Source organism: Podarcis raffonei, chromosome Z (assembly GCF_027172205.1).
Source record: "Podarcis raffonei isolate rPodRaf1 chromosome Z, rPodRaf1.pri, whole genome shotgun sequence".
In the NCBI taxonomy this organism is placed as follows: domain Eukaryota; kingdom Metazoa; phylum Chordata; class Lepidosauria; order Squamata; family Lacertidae; genus Podarcis; species Podarcis raffonei.
The window spans coordinates 9,257,535-9,274,554 of NC_070621.1; the positions used below are offsets into that span (position 1 = coordinate 9,257,535).

Below are 17,020 nucleotides of genomic sequence, written 5' to 3' on the forward strand. Positions count from 1 at the left end.
CTTGACTGCCTGGAATGCGGCCTCCTGGCGCTGGCCCCACACCCAAGGGGCCCACTTGTCCAGGAGTCTGTGTAGGGGCTCCGCTACCGCCGCCTTGTGGGGAAGGAAGGAATGGTAAAAGTTCAATAGTCCCAAGAAGGCCTGAAGTTCAGTCTTGTTCTTGGGCGCTGGGGCATCACAAATGGCCCGTACCTTGTCCCCAGTCGGGTGGACCCCTTCTGCGTCCACCATAAATCCCAGAAAGTCCACCTGAGGCACTCCTAGTAGATATTTTTCCCGCTTCACCTTGAGGCCCGCCGTTTGGAAACGGTGCAGAACGGTGCGGAGGCGGTCCTCAAACTCCTCTGGTGTGGGCCTGGCAATCAACACATCATCGAAGAAGGGGGTGACGCCAGGAATCCCTTTAAGTAGAGAGTCCATTAGATTCTGGAATATGCCTGGTGCCACGCTGACACCGAATTGCAGCCGCTTTACCCTGAATGCTCCTCTGTGCATCACAATCGTCTGTGCCTCTGCTGTGGCCTCATCTACTGGCAGCTGTTGATATGCTTGGGCCAAGTCCAGCTTGCCAAAAATTTTCGACCCAGCCAGGGTGGCAAGAACATGGCTGACCACTGGCACTGGGTATGCATGGGCTGTGAGGGCCTCGTTTATGGTACATTTGTAGTCTGCGCAGATGCGGACCGAACCATTAGGCTTGACGGGTGTGATGATAGGGGTTTCCCAGGGGGCATTAGGCACCGGCTCCAGCACTCCTTGCTCCATGAGCCGGTCCAATTCCTTGTCTATACAGGGTTTCAGGGCGAACAGGACCCAGCGGGCCTTGAGCCTGACTGGTCGTACTGCAGGGTCAAGCTGTAGAGCAGTGGGGGGGGCCCGTATACTGTCCCAATTTCCCATCGAAAACCCCCGGAAATTCCTTGCATATGGCGTCCACGTCCACTTGTAAGCTAGTGTGGTTCACCTCGGTGACGGCTAGCCCCAGTGGTCCAAACCATGCCAATCCCAGTAAGCTAATGTAGGGGCCCTTGACAACCAGCAAGTCCAGTTGCCGCGTCCGCCCTCGGTATTGCACCCTGAAGGTCCCCACCCCCATTGTGGGGACCTTACGTTTCTGGAAGTCCCGGAGGGTGAATGGGGCCGGCCTGAGTTTGGGACCCCCAGTAGGACACAGTTTCCTTAAGGTCCTTGCCGAGATTATGGATAGAGTTGAACCCGTGTCAAGCTCCATGCGACATGGGGCCCCCTCTATCTGTACGTCAACATAAATTTTCTCTACGTTGGGGTGGGGCAACTGGTATACCTGGAAGTCCGTGAGCTCTGTCGAGTTGCCTTGGTGCGTTGGGCCCCAGGACCTGGGGCTCTTGGATTGGTCATCTGATGCCTGGCGTCGGGTGGGCCGAGCCCGACACACCCGGGTGATATGTCCCGATTTTCTGCACTGCCTGCACTCTGCGTTGCGGAAACGGCAGGTCCTCCTCTCGTGACTTTCTCCACAGCTTGCGCAGTTCCCTCCTTCTCGTCGAGGCAGCTGTGGTGTGTGGGCTGCTTGAGTGCGCTGCTGTACTCGGTGCACCTCCTGCCTGTTGGATCCTGAGTCGTCAGTGAGGTCTTCGTGGTGGACCCTCGGTTGGGACGGCTGGCTCGGCCGTGCCTCTTGTGTCGACCTCTTGGCAGCTTCCGTTGCCAGGGCCTCCTCCAGAGCGACCTGGAACGTTAGGTCCTTCTTAGCGTAGAGGCGTCGTTGCAGCTTCTCATCCTTCAGGCCACCGACGAGGCGGTCACGAAGCATGTTCTCCAGCTCTGAGAAGTTGCAGAACCGGGCGGCTTGGCGGAGAGAGGTCACAAACCCAGTTATGGTTTCCCCAGGGGCTTGCTGCTTTGCGTAGAAGGCATTTCGACGAGCCACCACTGAGGGCTGTGGCGAAAAGTGCCCCTTCAGCTGTTCCATTATTGTTTTGTATGGAACAGTAGCGACGTCTTCAGGCACAAGGAGAGCCCGGGCAATTTCAAACGTCTCCTCTCCGCAGATGCTGAAGAATATCGCCCTCTTCTTGGCGTCTTCTTCGTCGGTGACCCCTTTGGCTTCTAGGAGGAAGGTGAAACGGGAGGCGTACGCTTCCCCGTCTCCAGATGCTGGGTTGAATGGCGAGAAGCTGTTGTCAGTTGCCATTCTGAGTTCCTTGTGTCCCGGAGCTGAAGCCTGGATACACGGTGCGAGGCAGAGGTGTGGCAGGTGGCGGTGCTGTGTGTGGCAGTCAGCTCAGCGGGATCCCATCCTCGTCGCCAGTGAAATATACTCAGAGTCGCAAAGTGATTTCATGCTCTTTATTCAGCTCATAGTGGTGAGGAGGAATGAATGAAAGTCCCCTCAAAGTATCTGCTTTATATACATTATTTACACAATGGGCTGCACATGATTGGCTAATTGCGGAATTCTACTGTAAGCCAATCAGGTTGTGGATTCACTTCTATCTGGAGCATGATTGGGTAGTTCCTGCCAACCAATCATACTGCTGCATTGTTCTAGGACCAATCAGACTGCTGCATTCTGAATCCTATTGTTCTAGGACCAATCAGACTGCTGCCTTTTGGATCCTATTGTTCTAGGACCAATCAGACTGCTGCAGTTTGGATCCTATTCAACTCAGTACATAACAGGTATACAAATCAGTCAGTCTGTCAAGTCAGTTAGTCAACCAAATAAAATAAAAAATGGTAGAAAAAAAATACCTTTTCTCCTTTACGGCCTTTCTGACCAGCCGGACCTGGTAGACCTAGAGGCCCCTGAAATACACATATAAAGAAAGAGAATCTGGGGTTAGCACAAACCCTTTATCACTTTTTCTTTATTTCTCTCTCCCCTGCCTCAGTTGGTACTAAGGACTGCAGGAAGGAAGAGTGGATCTTTCTTCTTACCGTGAGTTTTTGTTCACCTATAGCATTTGGTTTTCTTGCCACCAAGTTGGCAAGCACTATCAAGGTGTTTTTTTTGGGGGGGGTGTCCCATTTCAACTTGGGAGGTGGGGTTTGCAGAGATTCCACCTCACCTTGTATAAGGTAAAAAACCACCCGAGGCTGGTGCTCACTGGGAACTGATAGGCAGGCCAATAGCGGAACCAGAGCAAATGACAGGTGGAGCCAGAGCAAATATAAGGCATAGTCAACTAATTCCAGTTCCATTCCCTTCTTTTTCCCTGATGAGTTCTACAAGGGCAGCACTGAGGCTGAGAAGGAGGAGGAAGCTGACAGCCGAGCCTGCCCCTTGGCTGGTTGTTAAGTAAAAAGGTAGAGAAGGTGGGTAGGAGCTGGAGGAGGCCACACTGAGCTTGGAGGGGCAGTGCCGCACTCACCCTAGTGGACCAGACTTCACTGCCCCAAACACCCAAAAGCATCCTGGTTTGACTGGGGGTTCATGCAAAGTGTATGCACACCTCTAATAAGCATGATATATCAAGGCAGGGCGGGGGATACAGAGCCACAGGAAAGCATCCCGACTGATTCTGCACAAAGCATATAGTTTCAGCAAATATATTGGGATTCTTTTGCAGCATGTAACCCATTTTCTTAGGGTGAACAGAATTCTGGAGGGGAGAGGTCCATGGAAGAAGTTGACTTAGATTCTAATACATGGTACTCCACCTGTTGGCCTGATGCCCCTTCCTGTCCCAGATCTCCTTTCTTGCCTGGGGGCCCCTGAAAGAAAGAAGGGAAGGAAGAAAGAGAAAGAAAAAGAGTAATACAAGAGCTGAAAGTTTATTCAATGAATCAGCGAATCAACTAAAAACATTTAGCTTGTCTAAAACAGAGATCCACAGGTTCCCATCTTCAGATGTTGCTTCTAGAGGGTCACAGGTTAGGAAGATAGGAAGCTGCCTTATACTGAGTCAAATCCATTGGTCCATGTAGCTTAGGATTGTCAACACTGGCTGGCAGCAGCTCTCCAGGATTTCAGATTGTCTTTTCCAGCCCCACCTGGAGTTGCTGGGGGCAATGCAGCTGCTCTAAAGCCTTCCCTTTATCCTGAATGCCCATTGGTGGATCAGAATGTATCTCTAATTAATCCAGTCTTCTATTTGAATACACACATGTATTCAGAGATATATGTCCTATATGAAATCCTTCCCCACTGATCCCCTAAATGAATAGAAAAAACAGCAAGGAGAACCGACTCACATCAAGACCAACTAGCCCTGCTGCTCCAGTTTTACCAGGGGGACCACAATCGCCCTAAAAATCCAAGGGAGAGAAAACAAACATGTTCAATTGTAAAATCACAAGCAGAGTATGCAACTATTATATCTTGCCAGCAGCATAGCTAGCCAGGGGCTGGGGGGTGGGAGGTAGGGAGTCTGCACTGGGCGGGGAGGCATAGGGCACCATGGGGGTCTGTAGTGCACACTGTGGCTGCTGTGCATTGGGGGGAGGGAATCTGGGTGGCACGGTGGTTGCTGGGCGTTTCGGGCACTGCAGGGGGGTGGAGCCACTTCCCGTCCCTGAAATCGGCAGCTATGGAATTTTGGTGGCTGCCCTAAAAACAGCTCAGATGCCAGCAGAGGTTACTATGTGGCTGTATCATGCCTTCTGCCTGTTAAAAGATGTACAGCCCCATCTATATCAGCTACTGTATTTTTTAATTCTATAAGACGCACCAGACCACAAGACACACCTAGTTTTTGGAGGAGGAAAACAAGAAAAAAATATTCTGAATCTCAGAAGCCAGAACAGCAAGAGGGATTGCTGTGCAGTGAAAGCAGCAATCCCTCTTGCTGTTCTGGCTTCTGGGATAGCTGTGCAGCCTGCATTCGCTCCATAAGATGCACACACATTTCCCCTTACTTTTTAGGAGGGAAAAAGTGAGTCTTATAGAGCAAAAAATACGGTATGTTCTACCTCCCCTGTCAGAGGCAGTGTGCCTCTTGTGTCCTGCTGCTGGGAAACACAAGTAGGGAAAGGTGCTGTTGTGCTAAAGTCCTGCAGGCTTCATCTGGACATCTGGTTGGCCATTGTGAGAACAAGATGCTGGATTAGATGAGCCTTTAGCCTGATGCAGCTGTGCCCTTTTTATGTGCTTATGTTCTTATGCTCTTCAGATCTATGATACGATAAAGTAGTTTTCTTTGTGCAATACACACTTTTCATTGAAAAGATTCAGCCCTTAAAAGCAATTGAATGCACCTGAGCACCTAGCTCCACCAGTACATCAAGCTCCCCATATCTTCTGATGCACAGGCAGGTCTGAACCTTGATGTTTCTCTTTTTATGCATGAGCTACTGCCAACATATGGCCCCAAGAATTGCTAAAGGGGGGTTGTGAGCTCAAAGTGAGATCATTGCTACATATTACATATTGCAACTTCCCAAAGCAGAGAAAATTAAGGGCAGTGCCAAAGGGTTTAATGCATTGTCTTTTTTAGATGAGAGAGCATAAGAGACCTAGGCTGTAGCATCAGTTTTATTTATACAAGCAGAGCAAAGTGGAATCAAAGAGGCTCTTCCTGCAACAGGTAAATCTGCCATTGGGATTCCCAGAGGGTGGCTGTCTTCCCCTATGCATCCTCCGTTTTAGTTATATCATCCAAAGACAGTGCAGTTTTCTACCCGTCTATTTCGGAGTCCAAAATCAAATGGCAAACTTCTTCCTAAAGCGCTTTTCTGGCAACATCCAACCTGCAGTGTCATCTCCCAAAGGCTGGAGAGAGATTCTCTGATATCAAGGAAGATTACAATTCTTTTGCTTAAGAAACTAAGCATTTACCAGTTTCCCACTCAAAGTGAAAGGTCCATACACTGTAATCAAGATGGCAAGACTCAACACCATCATCAGCTAAGAGCTAGGTCTTACCTTTGGGCCAGGCTCTCCTTTCCCACCTATATCACCTTTCGATCCTTCCTGGCCATCAAAACCCTGGAGACCTTGAACACCCTTGATACCCATAGGGCCTGCTGCACCCTAGAGAATGCAAATAAGAGAGACAGCACAATTTTTTACATTTCTTTTTGAAATTGCCAATATGCTGTACATAGAAAGAGCAGCAAGAAGAGATGGTCCCCCATCCCAGCAGCATAGTGGGAAATGTAGTTTTTCTAGCATTCTTTTCTCTTATTTCCACTCCGACAAAAACAAAACAAGAATATCAAGCAACTGCTTTAATTATTCTCAATTGCTGCCAGTTTTCTTTCATCTTCCTTGTATTTACTGCTTTAGTGGAACATCTAGAGTATGTGTGAATGTGCGTACACATGCACACACTCACTGGAGATGAAGTCCAACAACATCTAATGCATGGGGGGGGGGGAAGCACAGGTTCCCCAACCCTCTTAATTTGAGCAGCTTCACTGCTGAAGCAGCAGCTCCTGAGCTCTGCCTTCCTGAACCATAATAATAGACAAGTACTTACAGAAGGACCTGGCTTGCCCTGATCTCCCTTCCTCCCATCATCTCCTGGGAAGCCCTGAAATAAAGAAATAACAACAACAGTCATATTTATTCACAGTCATATTTTATTTATGCAATGCTTGCATGTTCAAAATGTTTCAGCGACTTTTATTTTGTTAAAATGCTTATGAAGAACCATATAAGGTAGGTCAGGATTCTTATCTACATTTTGCTAACATTTTGTGTGTGTATGTGGCTGAGTATAACCAACATAAAGGTAAAGGTAAAGGGACCCCTGACCATTAGGTCCAGTCGTGGCTGACTCTGGGGTTGCGGCGCTCATCACGCTTTATTGGCTGAGGGAGCTGGTGTTCAGCTTCCGGTCATGTGGCCAGCATGACTAAGCCGTTTCTGGCGAACCAGAGCAGCACACGGAAACGCTGTTTACCTTCCCGCCAGAGCGGTACCTATTTATCTACTTGCACTTGACGTGCTTTCGAACTGCTAGGTTGGAAGGAGCAGGGACTGAACCGCTGACCTTCTGATTGGCAAGTCCTAGGCTCTGTGCTTTAACCCACAGCGCCACCCACATCCCTATAACCAACATGCCTAAGTCTAATTAAGGCAAGACAGGGTTAATACTATAGAGTAAGCTGTCCTATCCCAGTAGTGATATATGGAAGTGAGAGCTGGACCATAAAGAAGGCTGATTGCCGAAGAATTGATGCTTTTGAATTATGGTGCTGGAGGAGACTTTTGAGAGTCCCATGGACTGCAAGAAGATCAAACCTAAAAAATTCTGAAGAAAATCAGCCCTGAGTGCTCATTGGAAGGACAGATTGTGAGGCTGAGGCTCCAATACTTTGGCCACCTCATGAGAAGAGAAGACTCCCTGGAAAAGACCCTGATGTTGGGAAAGATGGAGGGCACAAGGAGAAGGGGACGACAGAGGACGAGATGGTTGGACAGTGTTCTCGAAGCTACCAGCATGAGTTTGACCAAACTGTGGGAGGCTGTGAAAGACAGGAGTGCCTGGCATGCTCTGGTCCATGGGGTCACGAAGTTGGACACGACTAAACAACTAAACAACAACAAGCTGTCCTATCAGGTTTAGCTACATCCACTTCCCTTCTATTGGGAGGAAATGGGTATTCAAGCCTATTGTTCTCCCCCAGTCTACCTAAGAAGCTCAGTGTGTGGGGAGGACTGAGCTGATTGTGCCAAGCTCAAACCACATGGCTCTCATGAGCCATTTGTTACTATACCAATAATTTAAGAACTTGCACCACTTTGGAACTAAACTAAACTAAGTTTTACTGCCCGTGCAACCTTTCTGGCTGATGTATGGAAAGGCACAAGAAGCTGAACTTTGGAGAATTGTAAGTAAACCATTGTAACTTAATAAATGTATGGTCTTTTCCTATGGTGGGGGAAGAGGAGATTATTTTGGAACTCACTTGGAAATATATATTTTAAAGGTCTAACAGCATATACTTCCACACTTTACTTTGCTGCATATTTTGAGTTTTTAAATCTCTGCTGGTGTTCTCTCACCAAAAAGTACTTGCCTCAAACCTGGATCTTGGCATCCAGAGAGTTCTCCTTTTATACCTACTTTGCTTCCTTGCCACCACCAAATACATGGTGGGCTGGTGAAAGGGCATGGGGAAGGGCTTTAGCTCAATGGCACGGTATTTGTTTTGTTTGCACAGGGTCCCTGGTTCAATCTCTGGCATCTTCAGGTGGGGCTGGGAGAGACACCTCTTTGTAGCACCAGAGTGCCATTGCTAGACAGTGCAGGATCTACTGAGCTAGGCAGGACCAATGGTTTGACTTGGGCCAGGCAGCCTCCATATGTTCCTGTTTTATTCAGCTCTTTATTCAGAGCCCAGAGGGCTTAGAACAAACTTTGTTCTTTGATGAAAGACAAAGAGCTGAGTGACAGAACCCATGCTTTCTATGCAAAAGACCTCCAGTTCAGTCCTCAGCATCTCCAGGTAGGCTCTTGCCTGAAATTCTGGAGAGCCACTGCCAGTCAGTGCAGACAATACTGAAATAGCTGGAACAGTGGTCTAGTCTGGATGAGGCAATTTCCCACATTTCTATGAAAAACATCTGCCTCTAGCTGGGACGCGGGTGGCGCTGTGGGTTAAACCACAGAGCCTAGGACTTGCCGATTAGAAGGTTGGCGGTGCGAATCCCCACGGCGGCGTGAGCTCCCGTTGCTCGGTCCCCGCTCCTGCCAACCTAGCAGTTCGAAAGCACGTCAAAGTACTAGTAGATAAATAGGTACCACTCCGGCGGGAAGATAAACGGCGTTTGCCAGAAGTGGCTTAGTCATGCTGGCCACATGACCCGGAAGCTGTACGCTGGCTCCCTTGGCCAAGAAAGCGAGATGAGCATTGCAACCCCAGAGTCGGTCACAATTGGACCTAATGGTCAGGGGTCCCTTTACATTTACTAGCTGGAGTCTCTGCCTGGAGGGTTGTGGTAACACTGGCTGCTAGGGATGAATAAATCTGCTAATGTGTTTCTCTTGATTTCTTCTTTTTCCCCTCTGAAGGTCAGCTCTCCACATTTCTCCATTAATTTGTAGTTTCCAAACAAACAAACAAAAATCCTCTTGAACGTCTGACAGCATTTTAATGTTCTCCTATTTCTAGTGCAAATTTCTTGCCCATGCTTACATTGTGTTTTTATGTTGCAAACCACCCTGCGATCTATGGATAAACAGGCCGATATACAAATTTAATAAATAATAATAATAGACAGCACCTGGTGCCCCAGATCTTTATGAGGACAATGTGATCCAGCTATACATCTGATTTACACAACTTTTTGCAAGCAATATTGTTTTACAGAATGCACTGTTGTATACTATTTCCCCAGCACATCATTTTTATTTTTTCTTTAAATTTTCTTTATACATATCAGATATATACATTTCACTGATTTTACAATCATTTTGACATTTTAAAACTTGACTTCCTTCCCCCTCTTTCTGCGGCTAATAAAATTTATTTTTAATATCTTCTGCATATCCAAATTAACTAAACTTACTCAGTTATTTCTCTTCTTTAAATATATACTCTTATGTAGCTGCAGATTATTACTATAATCCTGACAGTGTTTATATGTGTTTACAATATATCTGTAAATATTCAATAAACCATTTCCATTCTTTTATAGAAAGTATGTTATCTTGATTTCTTATTCTTCCAGTATGTGCATTTTTCATGCAGGCTTTCCTCTAATACGTCTAGTTTTGCACACATTTATTTTAGTAGCAAAAAAACTCGAGAAGTGTGAATTTTGAAGGATGGCTGTGTTTTGATTTGCATAGCATTCCAGTAAATGCAAATCTGATAGCATCCTATTAAATTGTGAATGTTATTATTATTATGAAAGTTCTATACCGCCCTTCGTCCGAAGATCTCAGGGCGGTTTACAGTATCAAAACACCTACTGATGGTATTCCAGACCTATCATTATGAGGGGAGTGTGATCCACCTATACATATTATTTATAGCTCAAGAAGAATGAGATTTGGGTACCAAGTGCCTTGCCCTTACCACCAGTCCTGTAGCACCACTTGGTCCAATCGCACCATGAGGTCCTGGCTTTCCCTGAGAGAAAGAAGAAAAGGAGGGGTGGGAAGAATTGTGAAATAGGAAACACCATTTTGCTACCTGGGAAACAGATGAGCTGCCTCAGTTAAACTGACGATACTGACTCACTGCACACACATATACTTCTCCCATAATCATATTTTTGTCCCATATCCCTTACTCTACCAGCAAAGTCATGGGCAAAAAATGGAGATACCTTCATTCCTTCAGGACCATCCAATCCTGGAAGCCCCTGGACTCCAATTTCACCCTGCAATGCCAAAAAAAGAGCAGAGGTCACTGACAAGACACATCTCTCTGGCTTATGGCTGGATTTGATGTGTGTCATGTTCCCAGCTTAAGGGCTCCAGTGCTGGCCTGAGGAAGGCTCTGATTTATTTGAATGTTGGACTCCTGGAGGTGCAGCAGCAGTAGAACACAGTAGAAGTTTCATCAGCATGCAGCAGCAAGTTGACATCAAACCACTGTTTATTTTGGTGGGCCACCAGTACCGCCACCTCTAATTCTTGCCATGCTGGCTGGGGGTGATGGGAGTTGTAGTTCAACAACATCTAGAGGGCCATAGGCCCTCCTATTCTTCTTTAGGATCCAGGGGTACCGCTGAGCAGCTCAGCTCAGCAGTCCAAGGTGTCATGCCTCCTGTATCCTGCAATGATCTGGACACAGAGTTAGAGGCAGCAGGGGCATCAGATGGGGAGCCAGGGCTGGGGCTGGGTTTAGAGCTGCCTGTGGAAGATAGAGAGACCATTGTGACAAAGGTGGTTGGGCTCCCACCAGGTGGGAGACTATGGAAAGGAAAAGTGCCCATCTTCAGGCCAGAGGGTTGACCCTTTAAGGCTCTCAAGGGGGTGAAGGCTGGAAGAAATAGTCTGGAGACAGAAACATAAAAGGCCTCCGTCTGCCCCCAATTGTTGTCTGTACAAGTCTGGATGTGCCTCACTACCAGGCTCTGTTGCTTTCCCTATGGGTTTCGGCATTGGACCAGAACACAGCTCAAGGACCTTGGCCAATGCCTAAACCTTGCCAAGGTGGCATCACTTGCAGGTCCAGCATGACCTCTGTGAGGCCACAGCTATGAAATGGGACCTACCTGTGCTCCTCTTGCTCCTCCAGGTCCTGCAGTTCCAGCTATGCCTGCTTGGCCCTTTATGGAAAAATAGAGGAGAGAAAATGAGGCACAGGATGAATTCAATTGATTCTCCTGATGGAAACTCTGGAGACAGAATCTGCCCTAGCTCCTTCCCCACTAGAAAAAAAAAATCATTTACAAGAGCAGGCATGCTTTTTAGGCACACAGACAATGCTTTGAGCGACAGCACTCATCAAAGGGCAGGGAAATCCACCTGCTTTATCAGTGTGATGTTTTTGTCACTTCTCCGTTTTATTGTTACAAAGGATGTTGTTATATTACTGGAATGTTTTATTCCTATTTCTTTTGGTAAAGAAATATTGTATGGTGCCCTGGAATTCATCAGGATGGAGGGTGGCCTAGAAATCTGTAAACAAATAAATTTTGTATGTCCAGGTTCACTAACTAGATAAATCCCGGGAGAACAGTGGTGGGATGACTTGTGGGTCTCAACTCCCTCTCCTATTGTCCATGACTGTTCAGCCAGGTTTGCAGGGGCTGATGGGGGCTGTAGTCCCCATCCCTGCCTCATTAGTTGGAATGCTGTTAGTGTACTTGCCAAGAAACCTTCTTGTCCCTTTTCTCCTCTGCGACCCTTTCCACCAACTGGCCCCATAGTACCACGTGGCCCAGGCAGCCCTGAAGGTCCTCTGCTGCCAGCGCTGCCCTGTTCCAGAAGAAAAAGGAGAAGGAGAAAGATTATTATTATTATTCCACTGGTTCTTAGTCTTTAACCCACTGGTGTGCCGTGTCTGGGGGGGGGGTATCACCTGCTAGTCACCTTCTAAGGATCACCTGCTGATTCAGGGGCTGTGTTCTGGGCAACTTTCTGGTGGACATATACCAGTGGTGGGCAGGGCCAGAGGCAAAAATAGGTGGAGTAATAAATATAAATTTGACATCTGTACAGTGGGCTAATTTCTACACACACACACACACACACACACACACACACACACCTCTATCCTTCCTCCAGGCAAGCGAGTGGCATTACCAGAGCTTGAGAATAAATTCAAGCCAGGCAAAACAGTTAAGGAGGGTGCCAAGGGCATGTGATTGGAGAGAGTCATGAGCATAGCTGTCAACTTTCAGATTTGAAAATAAGGGATCAGCAGCCTCGAAAATAAGGGATCAGCAGCCTCGAAAATAAGGGATCAGCAGCCTCGAAAATAAGGGATCAGCAGCCTCGAAAATAAGGGATCAGCAGCCTCGAAAATAAGGGATCAGCAGCCTCACCTGTCCTGGGGACAGTCTATGGGATATCTAACAATATGGGATAGCAGCGGGAAGCAGCGGGAAACGGCACTGGAATAAGGGAATTTCCCCCCCAAAAAAGGGAAGGTTGACAGCTATGGTCATGAGGGATGCAGAGGGATGCAGAGAGAGAGAATCCTGTGGACCAGGTCTGAGGTTCCTCACCCATGTCATAAAACTCTCCTCTGAAGCCACTTGCAACATTTTATTTTATTTTAACTGTTGGCCACTATGAGTACAGGAAGCTGGACCAGATGGGCCATTGGCCTGGTTCACTTAGGGATCTTCTTATGTTTTTCATCCCTGATAATCGGTCGCGCTGACAGGCGCTAATGGGAGTTGCAGTCCAACCTCTGGAGGGCCAAAGGTTCTCCATCTTTGTCCTATGTTAGAATCCTAGGATTGTTGAGTTGGAAGGGACCCCCCCCCCCGGGTCATCTAGTCCATGCTCTGCAATACAGTATATGCTGATGCTGATGCTGTTGCTGTTTGTTTGTTTGTTTGTTTGTTTGTTTAATTACCTATTTGTGTTGCAACAAATTTTAGATCAGTATTAAACATAGCCAAAACAAATTGAAACCACAGGAATACGCTAGGAATGAACATAGTACAATGGATGAAGTGTCAGAGCAGGACCTGAGAGCCCAGGGTTTGAATCCCTACTCATTCGTGAAACTTGCTGGGTGACCTTGGACCAGTCCATCCATACCCTACTTCACAGAGCTGTTGTGGGGGTTAAATGAAGAAGGGGAGAACCATGTAGGCCAGATTGAGCTCTTTGGGAATAAAAGTTGGGATATAAATGCAATAAATATTTAATAATAATAAATAAATTGTTTTCCAAGTTTGGACTTTTTAAAAAACAAACAAACCAGTGTTCATTACACTCCCTGGGTGACCTTAGGCAATTCACACACTCTCAGTCTAACCTACCTCACAAGGATAACGCAGAATGGGAAGAGAACTATGTATACCACCTTGAATTCCTTGAAGGAAAGATGGAATATAAATGCAATAAACATGCAAATGTGGTCAAAATGGAACACTCTATGCTTTAAATGACTGCTTTCAATATATATATATATATATATATATATATATATATATATATATATATATATATATATATTTATAAATCTGCTTCCCACTTCTCAATTTTGTCTCAGCTCTTCATCATACCCAGTTCTGCTCAAGCTGGTTCATGATATTGTTTTAAGTACTGTATTTTTCCATGTATAAGACTAGGTTTTCCCCCCTTAAAAATAATGTCAAAAATTAGAGGGCATCTTATACACGGAGCCATCTCCCCCATTTTCTTAAATCTGAGTCCCCCAAAATATGGGGCGTCTTATACATGGGGGCATCTTATAGATGAAAAAATATGGTATATTCTAAGGAAAGAGAAAATATACCCTCAAGCCACTCAAACATTCTGAGAGATTATTGGTGAGAGGGAGATAGACAGGGGAAAATCAGGACAGATCTACTACACCTTTTTCCCCTTTGGTCCTGGATCTCCCGGATTTCCAGGGTCTCCATCGTCACCCTGTAGAAGAGAAGCACATCTGTTTAGGAAAGGGGCTTTGCACCATAACATCAAACCCTGTGCTCAGAATTCCCCACAGCAACCCCATGCATGAATCCAGCTTCCTGAATACTGAGTCCAACGACACTGGCCAATGGCGTCTGTTTTTTGTGTCACACCATGCCCACTGATGTGAATTAAATTTAGTGTGGCACAGTGGCGTAGCACCCGGGGCAAGGCAAGTAATTTGCGCCCCCTCTCTCCGCACCGCACCGCATGCCTGGACCCCCCCCTCCACAGTGGGTGGCGACCTGGCGGCTCGGATCGGATTCGCACAGCCAGCACTGCAGTGAGAGAGAGTGAGTGAGCCAGGTAGGGGCAGAGAGCTGCAAGTGCGCCCCCCCCAGATGTTGCGCCCGGTGCGGCCGCCCCCCCTGCACCCCCCACGCTACGCCACTGGTGTGGCATGTCCAAAAGCCACAGTTCCATAGGGCGACAGGCCCTGCAATGTGAAAGAAGTACTGAAGAACAGAGCAGAAAGTCTAGCATTACAACCAGAAAAAATCCTTTTAACATCCCCCACATCTGAATGCACCCTTCCTGTTGATAACCTGGCCTGAAAAACCCACTTCAAAGGAATTGTGTGCAGATTACCTCTTTCCCCAGCTCTCCATATCCACCAGGCTGCCCTTCTGGGCCCTTCTCTCCAGTCTCTCCAATGTCACCTTGAACACCTGTGGCCCCTGGGGCTCCTTTGTTACCCTGGAAAGCAATAATAAAAGAAAGTATGACATTAGAACGAGCTGCACTTGAGTCTGGATTTACTCACAGTATACTGATGGTGGTCGCAGCTGCAAACCACAAAGGGTTCTTCCTCCAGACTCAGTGTATCAGGACAGATTAAATAAAGTACTTCTTCATGCATCACATGATTAATCTATGGAGCTTATTCTCACATTGGCCACCTGATGCCCATGAAAAAACTGCTAGCAGGAACCAAGCGCAGCAGCACTCTCCCTTCCTGTGGCTTCCAGCAACTGGTATTCAGAAGCATTACTGCCTCTGACTGTGGAGGCAGAGCAGAGCCACTGTGGCTACTACCATAGATAGCCTTCTCCTTCATTAATTTCTCCAGTCCTCTTTTAGAGCCATCCAAGTTGTTTAACTATGAGCTGTATGAAAAGGAAGAAGAAGAAGAGTTTGGATTTGATATCCTGCTTTATCACTACCCTAATGAGTCTCAAGAGGGACGTGGGTGGCGCTGTGGGTTAAACCACAGAGCCTAGGACTTGCCGATCAGAATGTTGGCAGTTCGAATCCCCGTGACGGGGTGAGCTCCCATTGCTCGGTCCCTGCTCCTGCCAACCTAGCAGTTCGAAAGCACATCAAAGTGCAAGTAGATAAATAGGTACCTCTCCGGCGGGAAGGTAAATAGCGTCTCCATGTGCTGCTCTGGGTCACCAGAAGTGGCTTAGTCATGCTGGCCACATGACCCGGAAGCTGTACGCCAGCTCCCTCGGCCAATAAAGCAAGATGAGCGCCGCAACCCCAGAGTCAGTCACGACTGGACCTAACGGTCAGGGGTCCCTTTACCTAATGAGTCTCAAAGTGGCTAACAATCTCCTTTCCCTTCCACCCCCACAACAAACACTCTGTGAGGTGAGTGAGGCTGAGAGACTTCAGAGAAGTGTGACTAGCCCAAGGTCACCCAGCAGCTGCATGTGGAGGAGCAGGGAATCAAACCCGGTTCACCAGATTACGAGTCCACCGTTCTGAACCACTACACCACACTGGCTCACCACTGAAGAGGTCCTTTGTTTTATCTGTCCTGAATCTTTCAATATTCAGTGTTATGAGAGAGGGAAGAATGTGCTTCTCTGTCCACTTTCTCCATGCTATGCATAATTCTATAAACTTCTATCATGTCATTAGTTCTCTAAACTAAGCTGCCCAGGAGGACTCCCCTGAGTGAGTGCCTGAGGGCCCTGCTCCTTCCTGCCACTTACCATCTGGCCTGGGGCAGGGCCTGAAGCCTCATAAGGACTGTGTGCTGCTTGCTGCCTGCTGCCCAGGAAGACTCCCCTGTGTGAGTGCCTGAGGGCCCTGCTCTTGCCACTTACCATCTGGCTTGGGGCGGGGCCTGAAGCCTCATAAGGACTGTGTGCTGCTTGCTGCTTGCTGCCCAGGAGGACTCCCCTGTGTGAGTGCCTGAGGGCCCTGCTCTTGCCACTTACCATCTGGCCTGGGGCGGGGCCTGAAGCCTCATAAGGACTGCGTGCTGCTTGCTGCTTGCTGCCCAGGAGGACTCCCCTGAGTGAGTGCCTGAGGGCCCTGCTCTTGCCACTTACCATCTGACCTGGGGCAGGGCCTGAAGCCTCACAAGGACTGCTTGCTGCCGCTGCCCAGGAGGACTCCCCTGAGTGAGTGCCTGAGGGCCCTGCTCTTGCCACTTACCATCTGGCCTGGGGCGGGGCCTGAAGCCTCACAAGGACTGCTTGCTGCTTGCTGCCGCTGCCCAGGAGGACTCCCCTGAGTGAGTGCCTGAGGGCCCTGCTCTTGCCACTTACCATCTGGCCTGGGGCGGAGCCTGAAGCCTCACAAGGACTGCTTGCTGCCGCTGCCCAGGAGGACTCCCCTGAGTGAGTGCCTGAGGGCCCTGCTCTTGCCACTTACCACCTGGCCCAGGGCGGGGCCTGACAGGCCTTACTAGGACAGTTGTTACTGCCGGAGGGGCACAGAGTGTTTTTAAAATGTTTTAAAAAAATTTCTTTTGGATTTTTTGTATGTGGGGGGTGGGGGTGGGATGGATGTTTGGTTGGGCTTGGGGAATTATTTTTTTATTTTGATGTTTTTGTAATTTTTACATTTTTTTGTTTGTATTGTTTTATTGGTTTTGTTTGTTTGTTTAAGGTGTTATTTTGTTCTTAGGGGGAGGAGTCAGGGCTGCCGGGGAGTGGGCCCCAGCCCACAAAATGGCTGAGGCATGTTCCACGGGGGGGGGGATGCACTGGGACAACCGATCTCAGTGATCACGGGTAGGAGGAGGAGTTACGCTAAGACTAGACCATGTCATTACAGAGGGGGCAGGTTTAGTCGTTGTCTGG

The 17,020-nt window shown here is 47.9% G+C and overlaps 1 protein-coding gene across 3 annotated transcripts in view; it reads right to left on the minus strand.

Annotated features, from left to right (window-relative positions):
- Positions 1-17,020, minus strand: part of LOC128406251 (collagen alpha-1(I) chain-like) — a 91,171-nt gene that overhangs the window by 19,296 nt on the left and 54,855 nt on the right. For all 3 annotated transcript variants that reach the window (XM_053373469.1, XM_053373468.1, XM_053373467.1), the window contains exons 37-47: positions 14,571-14,678; positions 13,884-13,937; positions 11,697-11,804; positions 11,099-11,152; positions 10,205-10,258; positions 9,952-10,005; positions 6,402-6,455; positions 5,846-5,953; positions 4,177-4,230; positions 3,643-3,696; positions 2,734-2,787 (exon numbers count right to left, since the gene is read on the minus strand). In XM_053373469.1, coding sequence (XP_053229444.1) covers positions 2,734-2,787; positions 3,643-3,696; positions 4,177-4,230; positions 5,846-5,953; positions 6,402-6,455; positions 9,952-10,005; positions 10,205-10,258; positions 11,099-11,152; positions 11,697-11,804; positions 13,884-13,937; positions 14,571-14,678 — 756 coding nt within the window. The remainder of the gene's footprint in view (positions 1-2,733; positions 2,788-3,642; positions 3,697-4,176; positions 4,231-5,845; positions 5,954-6,401; positions 6,456-9,951; positions 10,006-10,204; positions 10,259-11,098; positions 11,153-11,696; positions 11,805-13,883; positions 13,938-14,570; positions 14,679-17,020) is intronic.